The 21027-nt window shown below is 42.3% G+C and overlaps 1 protein-coding gene across 1 annotated transcript in view; it reads left to right on the top strand.

The window, feature by feature from the left end:
* COL21A1 (collagen type XXI alpha 1 chain) overlaps nt 1–21027 on the top strand; it is a 536987-nt gene that overhangs the window by 255044 nt on the left and 260916 nt on the right. Inside the window, exon 10 of the mRNA XM_069726746.1 lies at nt 7298–7360. Coding sequence (XP_069582847.1) covers nt 7298–7360 — 63 coding nt within the window. The remainder of the gene's footprint in view (nt 1–7297; nt 7361–21027) is intronic.

A 21027-nucleotide genomic window follows, 5' to 3' on the forward strand; every position in this document is an offset into this window, starting at 1 on the left:
GCTCGGAAGGGAAGGAGTGCCATTTGACTTTTCAATGCAAAATTGGCTGGAATTGAGATCGGACGCCATGTCGCATTTGGAGAGCCCCTGATGTGCCTAAACAGTGGAAACCCCCCACAAGTGACCCCATTTTGGAAAGAAGACCCCCTAAGGAACTTATCTAGATGTGTGGTGAGCACTTTTAACCCCCAATTGTTTCACTAAAGTTTAGAATGTAGCATTGTGAAAATTAAAAAATCATTTTTTCTTTCCACAAAATGATGTTTTAGCCCGCAATTTTTTTTTCCCAAGGGTAACAGGAGAAATTGGACCACAAATGTTATTGTCCAATTTGTCCTGAGTACGCTGATACCCCACATGTGGGGGGGAACCACCGTTTGAGTGCATGGCAGAGCTCGGAAGGGAAGGAGCACCGTTTGAAATGCAGACTTAGATGGAATGGACTGCAGGAGCCCCTGATGTACCTAAACAGTAGAAACCCCCCACAAGTGACCCCATATTGGAAACTAGACCCCCCAAGGAACTTATCTAGATGTGTTGTGAGAGCTTTGAACCAACAAGTGTTTCACTACAGTTTATAACGCAGAGCCGTGAAAATAAAAAATATTTTTTTTCCACGAAAATGATATTTTAGCCCCCACGTTTTTATTTTCCCAAGGGTAACAGGACAAATTGGACCCCAAAAGTTCTTGTCCAACTTGTCCTGAGAACGCTGATACCCCATATGTTGGGGGGAACCACTGTTTGGGCACACAGGAGAACTCGGAAGGGAAGGAGCACTGTTTTACTTTTTCAAAGCAGAATTGGCTGGAATTGAGATTGGACGCCATGTCGCGTTTGGAGAGCTCCTGATGTGCCTAAACAGTGGAAACCCCCAATTATAACTGAAACCCTAACCCCAACCCTAACCCTAGCCCTAACCCTAGCTCTAACCCTAGCCCTAACCCTAGCCCTAACCCAAACCCTAACCCTAGCCCTAACCCTAGCCCTAACCCTAGCCCTAACCCTAGCCCTAATGGGAAAATGGAAATAAATACATTTTTTTACATTTTATTATTTTTCCCTAAGTAAGGGGGTGATGAAGGGGGGTTTGATTTACTTTTATAGCGTTTTTTTGGCGGATTTTTATGATTGGCAGCTGTCACACACTAAAAGACGCTTTTTATTGCAAAAAATAGTTTTTGCATCACCACATTTTGAGAGCTATAATTTATCCATATTTTGGCTCACAGAGTCATGTGAGATCTTGTTTTTTGCGGGACGAGTTGACGTTTTTATTGGTAACATTTTCGGGCAGATTACATTTTTTGATCGCTTTTTATTCCGATTTTTGGGAGGCGGAATGAACAAAAACCAGCTATTCCTGAATTTCTTTTAGGGGGGGTGTTTATACCGTTCCACGTGTGGTAAAATGGATAAAGCAGTTTTATTCTTCAGGTCAGTTCGATTACAGCGATACCTCATTTATGTAATTTTTTTTATGTTTTGGCGCTTTTACACAATAAAAACTATTTTATATAAAAAAATAATTGTTTTTGCATCGCTTTATTCTGAGAGCTATAACTTTTTTATTTTTCTGCTGATGATGCTGAATGGCAGCTTTTTTTTTGCGGGACAAGATGACGTTTTCAGTGGTACCATGGTTATTTATATCCGTTGTTTTGATCGCGTGTTATTCCACTTTTTGTTCGCCTGTATGATAATAAAGCAATGTTTTTTGCCTTGTTTTTTATTATTTTTTTTTTCGGTGTTCACTGAAGGGGTTAATTAGTGGGATAGTTTTATAGAGCGGGTCGTTACGGACGCGGCGATACCAAATATGTGTACATTTATTGTTTTTTTTATTTACATACATAAATGGATTTATTGGGAAATGTTTTTTTTTCTTTTTATTTGGGGATTTTTTTTTTTATTTGGGGATGCGCCTATTCTGGCACTTGGCCACTCTCTTCCCATTCCCGTGTAGCTGTGGGATATGGGGTAATGAAGGGTTAATGTCACCTTGCTATTGTAAGGTGACATTAAGCCAGATTAATAATGGAGAGGCGTCAATTAGGACACCTATCCATTATTAATCCAATTGTCTGAAATGGTTAAAAAATACACACACACATTATTACAAAGTCTTTTAATGAAATAAAAACACAGGTTGTTGGAATAGTTTATTAGACTGGTAATCCACTTGAAGACCCTCGCTCTGTAAAAAAGGTAAAATAAAAAAACAACAATATCCTATATCTTCCGATGATCAGTCAAGTCCCACGCTGTAAATCCATCTGAAGGAGTTAACTAATTTTACAAGCAGGAGCTCTGCTAATGCAGCTGTGCTCATGCCAGTAAAACCCCAGCGAATGAATGGAAAGTTGGTCAATAACCTGTAGTTACCTTCAGTTGTGGTGAGGCACCCTCTGCTGGATGTCCTCATATGAACTCGAGCCTGGGAAAAAATTCTGAAAAGTTCCCAGGTTCCCAGACTACTAACATTAGTAGTGTGGAATATGCAAAAAAATGGGGATATGAGATGGTTTACTGTATGTAAACCATGTCTCATATCATGTCGGGTTTAGGAAGGAGATAGCAAAAGCCGGCAACTGAATTACCGGCTTTAAAGCTATCTCGCTCTGTATGAAATATTAATATATATACATATATGTGTCTACTGACATATATATATATATATATATATATATATATAGACAGTATATATGTTTTTGTGTTTTTTTTACACATGGATCCCTTGTATAGCCGTATGTCGGTTTTGTAAGCCTGCGAGAAAAACACGCAGTACTGATGCCATACGGATTACATACGGAGGATGCTATGCGCAAAATACGCTGACACACCCTGCCTACGGAGGAGCTACGGACCACTATTTTGGGGACTTTTCAGCGTATTACGGCCGTAATATGCGGACCGTATTGTCTTACGCCGAGTGTGACGCCGGCCTAATGCTATTGTGTCAGCAAAAGTATTCAAGGTTGTTGCCATCACTCCTCTTGTTTCATACACCAAAACTTTTCTTTCAGTATTTTTTGTGAACTTTTCTACATCCAAAAAAATTACATTTTTAATATTGTCATTTGCCGGAGAAATAAGCCTTGTGCTGCTTAGGCCCCGGCGTTTCCATTGCCTGGTCATTGGTTACACTGTCTTGATTCTGGTGCTTCACCATTGCTTAATCACTTTATGAGCAAATACCTGTTGTCAATTTACAAAAAAGTGGTAGAAATAAATGCAGCCGCACAGTCCGGTCACGAGTGTCGGCGGCAGTGCTGGGTATTGATGCGAGAGACTTGTGCGAGTTTCTCGCATTGTACTCGCAAGTGTGACCCCGGCCTTAGGGCCCATTTCCACTTGTGAGAAAAACAGACGAGTGCAATCCGATAAAAAATCGGATTGCACTCGGACCAATGTTAATCAATAGGTGATTTTTTTCTCAGCTGAAATCGGACTGAGAAAAAAATCGCAGCATGCTGCGATTTGCTGCGATTCTCGGACGAGACTCGCCAATGCAAGTCAATGGGTGCGAGAAAAAAAACGCATGGAATACGGACCATCCGTATTCCATCCGTTTTTTACGGATATCTTACCATTCTGTGGCACAGAACACTGTAAATAGTCCTGTAAATGACTGTATAAAAATATTTGCAGAGAAAAAAAACAGATTGCATACGGATGTAAAAACGGATGATGCGATTAAAAATCGCATTACACTCGCATGACACTCGCATGACAATCGCACACGTTACATCCGTTTTTTCGGTCCGTAAATCGGACCGTTTTTTTCTCACACAAGTGGAAAGGGGCCCTTAAAGTGATTGTGCCCCTTATCACCCCTTATAGCCAAATTTTGAAGTAAAGCTATTTCTCATTTAATCTCTCTGGAGTTCTTTGTCAGCCTCTTTATCTATAGGTATACCACACTCTTATCCAGCACTGTCAGCAGTTTTGAAGAGTCAAAACACTTGATAAACTCCTTTTAATTTACCCTTTTTTATTCAGACATATTCATTTGAATGCTACACAGAAACGTAATGCTGACTGGAAAACCAGTATACGTTTCCAATTATTGCAGACTTTAACAGTTGTAATTATTGGTTGCTTCATAACCACATCTTGGAGAAACTTATTTTGGAATTTTGGAATTGAGTCTCCTAAATGGGTAGCAAAGAACTACTTGGAAAAGCTAAACAGTAAATTTGTTTTCCAAGCATCACTCATTGGAATAGTAAGAAACATTTATTTTTATGCCAAAAATAATGCTGCAAAATATTACACACAAAGAACTAGCTGGCAGCATTTTATTTATAAAAATCATTGAACTAAAATGGATTAATTCAAAATTAAAAGGGTTGTCCAAGTTTTGGATGATTAAGGCTGTGTGCACACGTTGCTGATTTTTTGCGTTTTTTTCACTTTTTTTTGCGATAAAAACGCTAAAAAAACGCAAAAAAACAGCATACCATATGCATCCCATCATTTAGAATGAATTCTGCATGTTTTGTGCACATGATGCGTTTTTTTTTCCACTAAAAAAAACGCATTGCGGTAAAAAGCGCAGCATGTTCATTAATTTTGCGTTTTTTTGTGGATTTCCCACTTAAAATGCATTGGGAAATGTCCAGAAAAAAACGCATCAAAAACACGGCAAAAACGCAGCAAAAACACGGCAAAAACGCATGCAGATTTCTTGCAGATTTCTTGCAGAAAATTTCAGGTTTTTCTCAGGAATTTTCTGCAAGAAATCCTGAACGTGTGCACATAGCCTAAGGCTATGTGCACACGTCAGGATTTTTAGCGTTTTTTTGCGGAATTTCACCATAAAAACGCTATAAATCTGCTAACAAAATGCTAACATTATGCATCCTATCATTTAGAATGCATTCCGCATTGTTTGTGCAGATGTTAGCGTTTTTTTCCGCAAAAAAAACGCATACCGCAAAAAATCCGGACATGCTCTATCTTTTTGCGGATTTTTTGCGGATTTCCTATCAAAAGGACATTCCGGAAAATAAAATAAAAACGCAAAAAATCCGCGCAAAAAACGTGCAAAAAACACGCAAATTCCGCGAGAAATCCGCGCGAAAAAAGCACGCGGATTTCTGGCAGAATTCTCAGGATTATGTCAGGAAAAAATCCTGACGTGTGCACATAGCCTAAATGTAACTCTAAACTTCTGAATGCTCATAGCGCGCACATCACATGCTATCAGGATTCAGTGGTGCATACGGTGAGAGCGGGCAGTTACGTCAGCTCAAGTTCGCGATTTGCATGCATGTAGTCAAATGCTGGCTCAAGGTGCTAGGTCTCACTCATTTCAGTTGTATTTAGCGAGGCTGGTTACATCTAGTTGGAATATTACCAATTATTACTATGTTTGCAAAGTAGACCAGTCCAGAAGGAGAAAGAAGCAGAATTCTTTCAGATCAAATATATTCCAAAACTGCTTATTTTTATGTATATCACTGATTTATGATGAAAAAATGAAAACAATGATTTAAGTAAAATATATATACTAAAAGGGTTCTACATAGCCCCACTTGTTTTATTCTTGTTTTCAATAAAAAAAAGTTTAATAGATATCACAGAATAGCTAATCATTTACAAACAGTAACATCACAATGAAATTCCCATTTGTAATAAGAATTGACGTCAGAAACATCAAAAGGTATATCTGAAAATGAAAGAATCATCTGTAATCCACAAATGCTGGCCATTAAGTAAGCCAAATTGATTATTATTCATACAATTAAGAACACATTTATTAGGACTATATTAGGATTACCTTACTATGCCAAACATAACATTCTGCAAAATAAACAAAAGAGCTCAAACTCAAAATAAAAGGTGGAGTATAAGGCTATGTGCACACGTCAGGATTTCTGGCAGAAATTTTCCTGACAAAAACCTGACATTTCTGCCAGAAATCTGCATGCTTTTTTTTGTGTTTTTTTTTCACAGTTTTGATGCGTTTTTTGCGCGTTTTTATGCGTTTTTTCTTGCATTTTTTCTAAATGCATAGAATAGCGGGAAAAACGCAAAAAAAAATGCTAAATTAATGAACATGCTGCTTTTTTTACCGCAATGCGTTTTTTTCGCTGTGAAAAACGCATCATGTGCACAAAAATTGCAGAATGCATTCTAAATGATAGGATGCATATGTCTGCGGTTTCTAATGCGATTTTATCACGTTTTATCGCGAAAAAACACAAAAAAAGTGAAATAATAATAATAATCTTTATTTATATAGCACCAACATATTCCGCAGCGCTTTACAGTTTAACAGTTTCAAACACAACAGTCATAGGTAACAATGTTAACAATACAGTAATAAAGCAAAATAAGACAAAATAAGACGACCCTGCTCGTGAGAGCTTACAATCTACAATGAGGTGGGGAGATACAAAGTACAGGTGTGTATTTACAATGATGTATTTACAATGATCAATGATGTATTTACAATGATGGTCCAGCCATCTTCAGGGGGTCGGGGATAGATGGAGATAGTGAATGGGCTACACACACACAAACATAAAATGAGTTTGATTAGGGAACGTGATAGGCCGCTCTGAACAAATGAGTTTTGAGCGAGCGCCTAAAACTATGCAAGTTGTGGATAGTCCTAATATCTTGGGGTAGAGCATTCCAGAGGATTGGCCCAGCACGGGAGAAGTCTTGAAGCCGGGAGTGGGAGGTACGGATTACTGCAGAGGTTAGTCGAAAGAACCTGAACGTGTGCACATACCCTAAAAGAGACAGGCATAATGCAATTAGCGGCGTTCAAGCATGTGACTGTGAAGTAGCTGGATACCTATTCTGGTGGTTAGGACGTGCTCCCTAGCACATGATAGGTGCTACCTAGGGGAGTAGCTAGAGAATCCAGTCTGGAGGGAACCATCAAAGAGCCCATCCTGGAACAGCTTAGATTTCTTGACTTGGAGGGTGTCTTTGGAGTGCCCAACAAGGAGAAGCTGAAGAGCCCAGCCATGAGGTAGCTGCTAGAAAACTTAATTTGCTGGCTGACTAATCAAGAGACAATCATGGTGGAAAACATGCATTCAAGCTTGGAAAAGGTGCTCCTCGTTGAAGAAAGACTGCATTATTGATAATATCCAGACCAGCAAACAATTTTTCTAAGAATGTAATAGATTTTCAAGTCAGCATCTTTACTTCATATAGAGCTCGTATACTTCTAAAATATAGAAGCTTGGTATTAATTGCTAGCAGTAACTCTTAGTTTGTAAAAGTTTAAGTTTAGTATCTAACATAAAGGAATAATATATCTTTGCTTTTTTAGGGCGATCCCGGACAGCCTGGTAATCCTGGATCCCCTGGACAACCTGGTCCAGATGGTAAGCCTGTGAGTACTAAATAATTTGTATACATAAGCACAATAAATGTTCAGATTTCTTCCTGTGTACATTATAATTAAATACATGAATTTAAGGTATAGATTTGAAAATGACATTGCATTAGACTTAAGCTCCATTCACATGTCTGCGTAAACATTCAACTTTTCTGCTCTTTCTTAAGAACAGATCAACAAAATGCCTGATTCGTTGCATTAGTTATGCAAATGAAAGCAAGTGGCCCTATTCATGGGCGGACATACCACTGGTTCAACCAGTGCAGCTGCATCGGGGCCCGGAGGCACTGGGGGGGCCCCTGCAGGGCGGCTAATGAGGGCAATCTGGTCAGTTTATCTGGCTCTGAGGCTCTGGGGGGCCCCTTTCCAGATTGCCCTCTTGTGCGGTGGGCAGGGAGCAATCCCTGAAGCTCGGCTGCCTGCAAAAGAAAATGGCAGCGGAGCGGAGCTCCAGGGAATGGATCGGTCCTTCATCCTGCCCACGCTTCCTGTCTCACACAGCAGCGGCTGAATGACATCATCATTCAGCGCCGCGGCTGTGCGATACAGGAAGCTGCTGGCAATGCTGCGGCTTCAGGATACCGTGCATAGAGGTGAGGTGTGTGTGTTTGTATGCAGAGAGGTGAATGGTGCTGTGTGTGTGCGTGCGCAGAGAGGTGAATGGTGCTGTGCGTGTCTGTGTAGGTGGAGGAGAGGGCAATGATGGGGGTGATTGGGCGGAAGGCAGTGATTGGATTGTTGGAGAGGGCAATGATAGGGATGATGATGAGGAGGAAATGATGGATGTGGTGTAATGGGCAATGATGGGGTGGTGGGGGAAAAGACAATGATGGTGGTGGTGGAAAGGGCAATGATGGAGGTGGTGGAATGGGTAATGATAGGAGTTGTGGGGAGGAGGAAATGATGGAGGTCATAGAATGGGTAATGATGGGGTGGTGGGGGAGAAGACAATGATGATGGTGGTGGAATGGACAAAGATGGGGTGGTGGGGAAGGAGGAAATGATAGAGTTGGTGAAATGGGTAATGATTTGGTGGTTGGGGAGAAGACAATGATGGGGTGGTGGGGAGAAGACAATGATGATGGCGGTGGAAAGGACAAAGATGGAGTGGTGGGGGAGGAGGAAATGATGGAGGTGGTGGAATGTGTAATGATGGGGTGATGGGGCAGAAGGCAATGATGGTGGCAGTGGAAAGGACAATGATGGGGCGCTTGGTAGGAGGCAATGATCGAGGTGGTGGAATGGGCAATAATGGGGTGGTGGGGAGAAAGCAATAATGGAGGTGTGAAGAGGGCAATCATGGGGGTGGTGGAGAGTGCAATAATGGAATGCGGGGGAGGAGGACAATGAGGGGTGTGGGAGATTGGGAAGGGAGAAGGGGGATTTATAATGGATTTAAGAACAGGGGGAGCATGGAGGAAGACATTACTATCGATTATTATGTCTAAAAAAGTCCCTTAGTATAAAGTGTACTCACTTATGTATAGCACAGTCCCTTAGTGTGTATATGGAATGTATGGGAATTTTTATGAATATTTTCTCACGCTAGAGTTCATATGAGTTTATGCCAGCAGGGGGCGCATCAACGCAAGTCTACGATGCTATGTTCCCCTGCTTTCAATTAATTCTCCAGGTTTTACAAGCAGGAGCAACAGCTGCATTAGCATCCTCCTGGTTGTAAAATTTCTTAACCCCTTCAGATGTATTTACAGCGTGGGACGTGACTGAGCGCCGGAAAGGTATGGGATACTGTTGCTTTTTTCTTTTTTTTCTTTTACAGAACGAGGGTCTTCAGGTGGATTAAGTGTACAATAAAGATTTTACAACCCCATGTGTGTATTTATTTCACTAAAATACTTCATTCATAATGTGTGTGTATTATTAATCCTTTATTAACCCCTTCATGACCCAGCCTATTTTGACCTTAAAGACCTTGCCATTTTTTGCAATTCTGACCAGTGTCCCTTTATGAGGTAATAACTCGGGAACGCTTCAACGGATCCTAGCGATTCTGAGATTGTTTTCTCGTGACATATTGGGCTTCATGATAGTGGTAAATTTAGGTCAATAAATTCTGTGTTTATTTGTGATAAAAACGGAAATTTGGCGAAAATTTTGAAAATTTTGCAATTTTCACATTTTGAATTTTTATTCTGTTAAACCAGAGAGTTATGTGACACAAAATAGTTAATAAATAACATTTCCCACATGTATACTTTACATCAGCACAATTTTGGAAACAAAATTTTTTTTTGCTAGGAAGTTATAAGGGTTAAAATTTGACCAGCGATTTCTCATTTTTACAACGAAATTTACAAAACCATTTTTTTAGGGACCACCTCACATTTGAAGTCAGTTTGAGGGGTCTATATGGCTGAAAATACCCAAAGTGACACCATTCTAAAAACTGCACCCCTCAAGGTACTCAAAACCACATTCTAGAAGTTTATTAACCCTTCAGGTGCTTCACAGCAGCAGAAGCAACATGGAAGGAAAAAATGAACATTTAACTTTTTAGTCACAAAAATGATATTTCAGCAACAATTTTTTTATTTTCCCAATGGTAAAAGGAGAAACTGAACCACGAAAGTTGTTGTCCAATTTGTCCTGAGTACGCTGATACATCATATGTGGGGGTAAACCACTGTTTGGGCACACGGCAGGGCTCGGAAGGGAAGGCGCGCCTTTTGACTTTTTGAATGGAAAATTCGCTCCAATTGTTAGCGGACACCATGTCACGTTTGGAGAGCCCCTGTGTGCCTATGCATTAGAGCTCCCCCACAAGTGACCCCATTTTGGAAACTAGACCCCCCAAGGAACTTATCTAGATGCATACTGAGCACTTTAAACCCCCAGGTGCTTCACAGAAGTTTATAACGCAGAGCCATGAAAATAAAAAATAATTTTTCTTTCCTCAAAAATGATTTTTTAGCCTGGAATTTCCTATTTTGCCAACGGTAATAGGAGAAATTGGACCACAAATTTTGTTGTCCAGTTTGTCCTGAGTACGCAGATACCCCATATGTGGGGGTAAACCACTGTTTGGGCGCACGGCAGGGCTCAGAAGGGAAGGCACGCCATTTGGCTTTTTAAATGGAAAATTAGTTCCAATCATTAGCGGACACCATGTCGCGTTTGGAGAGCCCCTGTGTGCCTAAACATTGGAGATCCCCCACAAATGACCCCATTTTGGAAACTAGACCCCCAAAGGAACTAATCTAGATGTGTGGTGAGCACTTTGAACCCTCAAGTGCTTCACAGAAGTTTATAACGCAGAGCCATGAAAATTAAAAAAAAAATTTCTTTTCTCAAAAATGATTTTTTAGCCCGCAATTTTTTATTTTCCCAAGGGTAACAGGAGAAATTTGACCCAAAAAGTTGTTGTCCAGTTTCTCCTGAGTACGCTGATACCCCATATGTGGGGGTAAACCACTGTTTGGGCACATGCTGGGGCTCGGAAGTGAAGTAGTGACGTTTTGAAATGCAGACTTTGATGGAATGCTCTGCGGGCGTCACGTTGCGTTTGCAGAGCCCCTGATGTGGCTGAACAGTAGAAACCCCCCACAAGTGACCCCATTTTGGAAACTAGACCCCGAAAGGAACTTATCTAGAATTGAGGTGAGCACTTTGAACCCCCAAGTGCTTCACAGAAGTTTATAACACAGAGCAGTGAAAATAATAAATACGTTTTCTTTCCTCAAAAATAATTTTTTAGCCCAGAATTTTTTAATTTTCCCAAGGGTAACAGGAGAAATTTGACCCCAATATTTGTTGTCCAGTTTCTCCTAAGTACGGTGATACCCCATATGTGGGGGTAAACTACTGTTTAGGCACATGCCGGGGCTCGGAAGTGAAGTAGTGACGTTTTGAAATGCAGACTTTGATGGAATGCTCTACGGGCGTCACGTTGCGTTTGCAGAGCCCCTGATGTGGCTAAACAGTAGAAACCCCCCACAAGTGACCCCATTTTGGAAACTAGACCCCGAAAGGAAGTTATCTAGATATGTGGTGAGCACTTTCAATCCCCAAGTGCTTCACAGAAGTTTATAACGCAGAGCCGTGAAAATAATAAATACGTTTTCTTTCCTCAAAAATAATTTTTTAGCCCAGAATTTTTTATTTTCCCAAGGGTTATAGGAGAAATTGGACCCCAAAAGTTGTTGTCCAGTTTCTCCTGAGTACGCTGATACCCCATGTGTGGGGGTAAACCACTGTTTGGGCACACGTCGGGGCTCAGAAGGGAAGTAGTGACTTTTGAAATGCAGACTTTGATGGAATGGTCTGCGGACATCACGTTGCGTTTGCAGAGCCCCTGGTGTGCCTAAACAGTAGAAACCCCCCACAAGTGACCCCATTTTGTAAACTAGACCCCCCAATGAACTTATCTAGATATGTGGTGAGCACTTTGAACCTCCAAGTGCTTCACAGACGTTTACAACGCAGAGCCGTGAAAATAAAAAATCATTTTTCTTTCCTCAAAAATGATGTTTTAGCAAGCAATTTTTTATTTTCTCAAGGGTAACAGTAGAAATTGGACCCCAGTAATTGTTGCGCAGTTTGTCCTGAGTATGCTGGTACCCCATATGTGGTAGTGAACCACTGTTTGGGCACACGTCGGGGCTCGGAAGTGAGGGAGCACCATTTGACTTTTTGAATACAAGATTGGCTGGAATCAATGGTGGCGCCATGTTGCGTTTGGAGACCCCCTGATGTGCCTAAACAGTGGAAACCCCTCAATTCTAACTCCAACACTAACCCCAACACACCCCTAACCCTTATCCCAACTGTAGCCGTAACCCTAATCACAATCCTAACCCCAACACACCCCTAACCCTAACCCCAACACACCCCTAACCCTAACCACAACCCTAATTCCAACCCAACCCTAACCCTAAGGCTATGTGCCCACGTTGCGGATTCGTGTGAGATTTTTCAGCACCATTTTTGAAAAATCCGCGGGTAAAAGGCACTGCGTTTTACCTGCGGATTTACCGCGGATTGCCAGTGTTTTTTGTGCGGATTTCACCTGCGGATTCCTATTGAGGAACAGGTGTAAAACGCTGCGGAATCTGCACAAAGAATTGACATGCTGCGGAAAATACAATGCTGCGTTTCCGCGTGGTATTTTCCGCACCATGGGCACAGCGGATTTGGTTTTCCATATGTTTACATGGTACTGTAAACCTGATGGAACACTGCTGCGGATCCGCAGCCAAATCTGCACCGTGTGCACATAGCCTAATTCTAAAGGTATGTGCACACGCTGCGGAAAACGCTGCGGATCCGCAGCAGTTTCCCATGAGTTTACAGTTCAATGTAAACCTATGGGAAACAAAAATCGCTGTGCACATGCTGCAAAAAAACTGCACAGAAACGCAGGGGTTTACATTCCGCAGCATGTCACTTCTTTCTGCGGATTCCGCAGCGGTTTTACAACTGCTCCAATAGAAAATCGCAGTTGTAAAACCGCAGTGAAATGCGCAGAAAAACCGCGGTAAATCCGCGATAAATCCACAGCGGTTTAGCACTGCGGATTTATCAAAATCCGCTGCGGAAAAATCCGCAGAGGACCAGAATACGTGTGCACATTCCTAACCCTAACCCTACCCCTAACCCTACCCCTAACCCTACCCCTAACCCTAACCCTAACCCTACCCCTAACCCTACCCCTAACCCTACCCCTAACCCTAACCCTAACCCTAGTTCTAACTCCAACCTTAGTGGGGGAAAAAAAAAAATTCTTTATTTTATTATTGTCCCTACCTATGGGGGTGACAAAGGGGGGGGTCATTTACTGTTTTTTTTTATTTTGATCACTGTGAGGTTTTATCACAGTGATCAAAATTCACTCTGGAACGAATCTGCTGGCCGGCAGATTCGGCGGGCGCACTGCGCATGCGCCCGCCATTTTGGAAGATGGCGGCGCCCAGGAAAGAAGACGGACGGACCCCGGGAGGCTAGGTAAGTATAAGGGGGGGAGATCAGGGCACGGGGGGGGGGGGTGTCGGAGCATGGGGGGGTGGATCGGAGCATGGGGGGGATCGTAACACGGGGGGGTGGATCGGAGTGCGGGGGGGTGGATCGCAGTGCGGGGGGGTGGATCGGAGTGCAGGGGGGTGGGATTGGAGCACGGGGGGTGGGATTGGAGCATGGGGGGAGAGGACAGGAGGACGGGGGAGCGGAGCACAGGACGGAGGGGAGCGGACCACAGATCGGAGGGCTGGGGGGCGATCGGTGGGGTGGGGTGGGGGCACATTAGTGTTTCCAGCCATGGCTGATGATAAGCAGCATCGACCATGGCTGGATTGTAATATTTCACCAGTTTTTTAGGTGAAATATTACAAATCGCTCTGATTGGCAGTTTCACTTTCAACAGCCAATCAGAGCGATCGTAGCCACGGGGGGGTGAAGCCACCCCCCCTGGGCTAAAGTACAACTCCTCCTGTCCCTGCAGGCCGGGTGAAATTACAGTTAACCCTTTCACCCGGCCTGCAGTAACGCGATTCCGTCATGACGCATACGCTGCGTCATGGGTCGGAATGGCACCGACTTTCATGACACAGCGTATGCGTCAAAGGTCGGGAAGGGGTTAATATAGGCTTAATAATGGATAGGTGTCTTATTGACACATCTCCATTATTAACCAGGCTTTATGTCACATTACATTAGCAAAGTGGCATTAACCCTTTATTACCCCATATCCCACCGCTACTCTGGAATGGGAAGAGAGAGGCTAAGTGCCAGAATATGCGCATCTTACAGATGTGCCTTTTCTGGGGTGGCTGGGGGCAGATATTTTTAGCCAGGGGGGGGGGGGGGCAATAACCATGGTCCCTCTCTAGGCTATTAATATCTGCCCTCAGTCACTGGCTTTCCCACTCTGGCAAGGAAAATTGCACTGGAGCCCACACCAGTTTTTTCCATGATTTAACCCTTTATTTTAACAGCTAGAGCCCCCAATTTTGCACACACTCTACTAACATTATTAGTGAGGAATAAGGAATATGCAAAAATAAGGGATATGAAATGATTTACTGTATGTAAACCGTGTCTCATATTCTGTCGTGTTTGATGAGGAGATAGCAAATTGAATTCTCGGCTTTTATACTATCTAGCCCTGTATGAAATAAATAAATATATATATATATATATATATATATATATATATATATATACATATATGTGTCTCACTGACATATATATATATATATATATATATATATATAAGACTCTATATATGTTTTTATGAATATTTGAGCCCATGGATCCATTATATGTCCATTTTGCAAGGTTGCGAGAAAAAAACGCAGTACGGATGCCATACGGATTACATATGGAGGATGACATGCGTAAAATACGCAGCCACACCCTGCCTACGGATGACATATGGATCACATTTCTGGGATCATGACTGTAAAAAATGGACCATATTTTCATACGTCAAGTGTGACGCTAATAGTATTCAAATAACACAGAGGTTCATTTAATTGGTTGGATGGGGGGTGCTTGCAGCAGTGCTAGACTTAGTGATTGATTAGTTATATGATGTAGCTGGAATATGACCTGATGCACTTGAATTGCTATTGCCAATTTTTTTTAAGAATTAATGAACTAGAAAACAGCAATCAACACAATATTTTTATAGAAAAAAAAATCTAAAAGTCAGTGTGCTTTCAGCAGCAGAAATACCACCACCACCACCACTGATAGCATCTATCCTGGCAGTATTATTACAAAACGCAGGTTAAACCAAGCATAATATTTTACAAGAAGTGGAGGGCTTTATACAATACTAGATGGCAGCCCGATTCTAAAGAATCGGGAGTCTAGAATCCATATATACTTGAAATTCGGCAGGAGCTTGAAGAGCAACGTCACTGGGCCCGCCTCCACGCAGTAGAAACTTGCTGTGAGGTAAAAATTCAAAAATCACACCAAAATGGCGGGCGGAGTGTGTCACAGTACGGCACGTTTCTGATTGGTCGCTCGCAGCAGGCGGCAACCAATCAGACACTGGACACTGTTGACGTCACTTATCTCCGGACATTAGCTCCGGACATTAGCTCCGGACATTAGCTCCGGACAAAGCCACGGAAGTTGGCACAAATTGCAGGAAGTAGTATTCTAGGCAATTATATATAAGACTAGATGGCAGCCCGATTCTAAAGTATCGGGAGGCTAGAATCCATATATACTTTATTTATTCAAATGTAAGAATATTACAATTAATAAATAATAGTAAGAAAGAACAAAAAATGGCTGAACTCACCAGCTCTTGACAATTCTTGTTATTTAAGGTACAGTTACACAGGATCCATGAACATGCTTATGAGGGGAGGGATGAAAGACATCAGACGACAACTTTGCGTGTTGTGGCAAATGCCACAACAACGGTTCTTTGCTTAAGAACAATAATGTAAATAATAAATAATATGTATCAATAAATTGGTGTGAAAATGTCACTGAACCACTTCACAACTAAATATATATAGTTTTGGTAAATGGTATTATCATTTTTTTGACGAAATTCGGCAGGAGCTTGAAGAGCAACGTCACTGGGCCCGCCTCCACGCAGTAGAAACTTGCTGTGAGGTAAAAATTCAAAAATCACACCAAAATGGCGGGCGGAGTGTGTCACAGTACGGCACGTTTCTGATTGGTCGCTCGCAGCAGGCGGCAACCAATCAGACACTGGACACTGTTGATGTCACTTATCTCCGGACATTAGCTCCGGACATTAGCTCCGGACATTAGCTCCGGACATTATCTCCGCACATTAGCTCCGGACATTAGCTCCGGACATTAGCTCCGGACAAAGCCACGGAAGTTGGCACAAATTGCAGGAAGTAGTATTCTAGGCAATTAATCTCCGGACATTAGCTCCGGACATTAGCTCCGGACATTAGCTCCGGACATTAGCTCCGGACAAAGCCACGGAAGTTGGCACAAATTGCAGGAAGTAGTATTCTAGGCAATTATATATTAGATATGGAACATCACTCATGCTAATCACTGTAAATTCTGACAGCGACAGCGTCACTTTGAATTAGTAACCTACATAGAAATTTCTGCCTGATCACAAATGTCTTAAAAAGAACATTTTTGGACCATTTTTTAATTGACAAAAAAAGAAATCTCTGTAACTACACCGTGCTATTAAAAAGACCTTGAAAGAGGTTGGATACATTCTTAGCAGATCTGAGAGTGTTAGGTTTTGTGTACACATTGAGTCAAATTTCTGCAGCTTTTTGCAGGAAAACCGCAGCTGAAAAAAAGTGCTTTTACTGCGTTTTTTGCCTGCATTTTTTCCCTGCGTTTTTCACTGATTTGAGTAAAATTAATATTGAAAAGCGCAGGGCAAAAACACACAAAGAATTGACATCCTGCACCAAATCTGCAAGTCAAAAATACTCAGCGTTTGCATGACACTTCAGGTCTCTCATTCACTTTGCTGGCATTAGGATTGCTTCAGGTTTATCTAGAAAATTTGCAAGGAAAAGGCGCAACAAATCTGCAAAATCTGCACACAGCCTTAGGGCAGTCCCACACGTCCAGATAATTCCGGTACCGGAAAAATCGGTACCGGAATTATCTGTGTCCATGTGCCCGTGCGTTTGCCGACTGAGTACCACACGCACCGTGCAGGAGACAGCGCTAAAGTTTAGCGCTGTCCCCTGCATCTGGTGCCGAAGCCGCGATTCATATCTTCTCTGCAGCAGCGTTTGCTGTAAAGAAGATATGAATAATCCTTTTTTTTGTTGTTTCTCGTGTTTAAAATAAAGGTCCATGTCCCCACCCCCCTTCCACCCCCTGTGCGCCCGCCCGCTGTTCTTAAAATTCTCACCCGGCTCCCTCGCTGGCTGGCGCTGCTTCCTGTCCTGGCCGCACCTTCTACTGTATGAGCGGTTACGTGGGGCCGCTCATTTACAGTAATGAATATGCGGCTCCACCCCTAGGGGAGGTGGAGCCGCATATTCATGACTGTAATCGGTGGCCCCATGTGACTGCTCATACAGGAGAAGCTGCGGCCAGGCCAGGACAGAAACAACAACAAAAAAGGATTATTCATATCTTCTCTACATCAAACGCTGCTGCAGAGAAGATATGAATTGCGGCTTCAGCACCATGTGGGGGGGACAGCGCTTACTGTAGCGCTGTCTCCTGCACGGCACACGGACAATGTCCGTGCGCGGTACGTGTTTTACATGGACCCATTGACTTTAATGGGTCCGTGTAATCCGTGTGCTCCCACGAACACTGACATGTCTCCGTGTTTGGCACATGGAGACACGGTCCACAAAAAATCAATGACATATGCACAGATGCATTGATTTGAATGTGTCTACGTGTGTCAGTGGCTCCGGTACGTGAGGAAACTGTCACCTCACGTACCGGAGCCACTGACGTGTGAAACCGGCCTTATAGACATTTTTTAAGCTCAACTGGAGGCTTTGTAGTTTGTAGTTTTTGCAGCAGATTAGTATGTTAATATTTTCTTTTAAAATAATGGTCTGAACAATAGTATGCTTTGCTTGCCAAACCACCAGTAAAAAAAGTCTTTTGCTAGCGTAACGCTTTCCAAACCCCAAACTCTTCGGAAAACATAACTCATTTGAACACAATAATTGACTTGCTCTTTAGTATGATTAGCTGTACTCATCACAGTTGTCTGTTTGAGGACACAATATGCCCTTGAACTAAAAATATGAATTTCCCACAAGAAGGTTTAGCTAGGATCATTTCTTCGGGTGTTTAAGCTAAAATTACAGTTTTAATCCACTCTGGAAGTAAAAAGAACTAAAAGGAAAGTATTATGCTCTTTTTTTATAACTGGAAATAAAATGTCAATTTAATTCTATGTGTTCTGCCAACTATGAGAAGGAAACCCCTTTTGTGCTTCAAAAACAATTCAATTTTTACAAAATAATTATAAATGCTTCTGGTCTAGAAGCTATGTTCAGTTTCTTAATATGGGATTGTGTAACTTAGGCCAGGGTCACACTAGCGTAGAATATGGATGAGTGCTGTGCAAGAAAACATCGCATGGCACTCGTACCAGCGTTAATCTATGGGGCAGCTCACATCATGCTGCATTTTTATGCTTATATCATCCAAGACTCGCCAATGTAAGCCTATGAGTGCAAAAAAAAAATCGTACAGCTCTCGGACCATGCAAGTGCTGTCCAATTTATACGCACCGGTGTTCTTTGAAAAGCCCGCAATTCATATCCGGCGTAGAGTAAAATCACAATGACATGTTAGAATAGATAGAATAGATATATACACATAGAATACATATACATATAGATGGATGTCATTGACACACACAAATAAATATTCATATATTTTACATACATAGATAGAAGAAAAGCCGGTAATTTATCTGCCGTGTCTCTGTTTGAACTGCTATCCTCTGTCTGAGGGCACAGGGAGCATGAGAAAGTTCTCCTGCTCACGGTGTGATCTGACAGGTCCCGCGAGTTCACGGCCAATGAACTCACTTCCTCTATGTGACGTCGGCAAAAATTTCCCACGGCGCTAGCACTGACGTCAGAAAAGTGAAGTGAGTTCACTGAATGTGAACTTCCGGGACCTTTCAAACAGCACCGCGAGCAGGAGAATTTTCTCACTCTCATGGTGCCCACAGACAGAGAATAGCAGTTCAGGTAGAGACACTGAGCACAGGGCAAGTGGGAAGAGCGACGCCAAGTGCCAGAATTGGCACATCTTAGAGATGCACCTTTTCTAGGGGGGGCTGAGAGCTGATGTTTTTAGCCTGGGGCAGTATCCATAGCCCCTTCCTAGGCTATTAATATCAGCCCGCAGCTGTCTGCATAGCTTTTGCTGGCAATTAATTATTGGGGGACCCTATGTAATTTTTTGGGAGGGTACCCCATTTTAATTGCCAGTAAAAGCTAATTATATAGCTGGTAACAAAAATTGCTTAGGAGCCCATGCCATTTTTTTCTGAAAAATAATCTCTTATTAATTAAATACATGTCCAGTAATTTACACACACACTGTACTAATTTTATTTGTCACTGACCTCTATATATCTACCCATTCCATTTGTATTTACTGTATGTAATCCATCTCTTCTATCCTGTCGCATCCTGCAGTGATTTTACAGAACACCGCAGCTAAATTACCGGCTTTTTTTCTATCTATGTAATATATATGCGCATATATATATATATATATACAGTGGGGCAAAAAAGTATTTAGTCAGTCAGCAATAGTGCAAGTTCCACCACTTAAAAAGATGAGAGGCGTCTGTAATTTACATCATAGGTAGACCTCAACTATGGGAGACAAACTGAGAAAAAAAATCCAGAAAATCACATTGTCTGTTTTTTTAACATTTTATTTGCATATTATGGTGGAAAATAAGTATTTGGTCAGAAACAAAATTTCATCTCAATATTTTGTAATATATCCTTTGTTGGCAATGACAGAGGTCAAACGTTTTCTGTAAGTCTTCACAAGGTTGCCACACACTGTTGTTGGTATGTTGGCCCATTCCTCCATGCAGATCTCCTCTAGAGCAGTGATGTTTTTGGCTTTTCGCTTGGCAACACGGACTTTCAACTCCCTCCAAAGGTTTTCTATGGGGTTGAGATCTGGAGACTGGCTAGGCCACTCCAGGACCTTGAAATGCTTCTTATGAAGCCACTCCTTCGTTGCCCTGGCGGTGTGCTTTGGATCATTGTCATGTTGAAAGACCCAGCCACGTTTCATCTTCAATGCCCTTGCTGATGGAAAGAGGTTTGCACTCAAAATCTCACGATACATGGCCCCATTCATTCTTTCATGTACCCGGATCAGTCGTCCTGGCCCCTTTGCAGAGAAACAGCCGCAAAGCATGATGTTTCCACCACCATGCTTTACAGTAGGTATGGTGTTTGATGGATGCAACTCAGTATTCTTTTTCCTCCAAACACGACAAGTTGTGTTTCTACCAAACAGTTCCAGTTTGGTTTCATCAGACCATAGGACATTCTCCCAAAACTCCTCTGGATCATCCAAATGCTCTCTAGCAAACTTCAGACGGGCCCGGACATGTACTGGCTTAAGCAGTGGGACACGTCTGGCACTGCAGGATCTGAGTCCATGGTGGCGTAGGGTGTTACTTATGGTAGGCCTTGTTACATTGGTCCCAGCTCTCTGCAGTTCATTCACTAGGTCCCCCCGCGTGGTTCTGGGATTTTTGCTCACCGTTCTTGTGATCATTCTGACCCCACGGGGTGGGATTTTGCGTGGAGCCCCAGATCGAGGGAGATTATCAGTGGTCTTGTATGTCTTCCATTTTCTAATTATTGCTCCCACTGTTGATTTCTTCACTCCAAGCCGGTTGGCTATTGCAGATTCAGTCTTCCCAGCCTGGTGCAGGGCTACAATTTTGTTTCTGGTGTCCTTTGACAGCTCTTTGGTCTTCACCATAGTGGAGTTTGGAGTCAGACTGTTTGAGGGTTTGCACAGGTGTCTTTTTATACTGATAACAAGTTTAAACAGGTGCCATTACTACAGGTAATGAGTGGAGGAAAGAGGAGACTCTTAAAGAAGAAGTTACAGGTCTGTGAGAGCCAGGAATCTTGATTGTTTGTTTCTGACCAAATACTTATTTTCCACCATAATATGCAAATAAAATGTTAAAAAAACAG

This window comes from Ranitomeya imitator, chromosome 5 (genome assembly GCF_032444005.1).
Source record: "Ranitomeya imitator isolate aRanImi1 chromosome 5, aRanImi1.pri, whole genome shotgun sequence".
In the NCBI taxonomy this organism is placed as follows: Eukaryota; Metazoa; Chordata; class Amphibia; order Anura; family Dendrobatidae; genus Ranitomeya; species Ranitomeya imitator.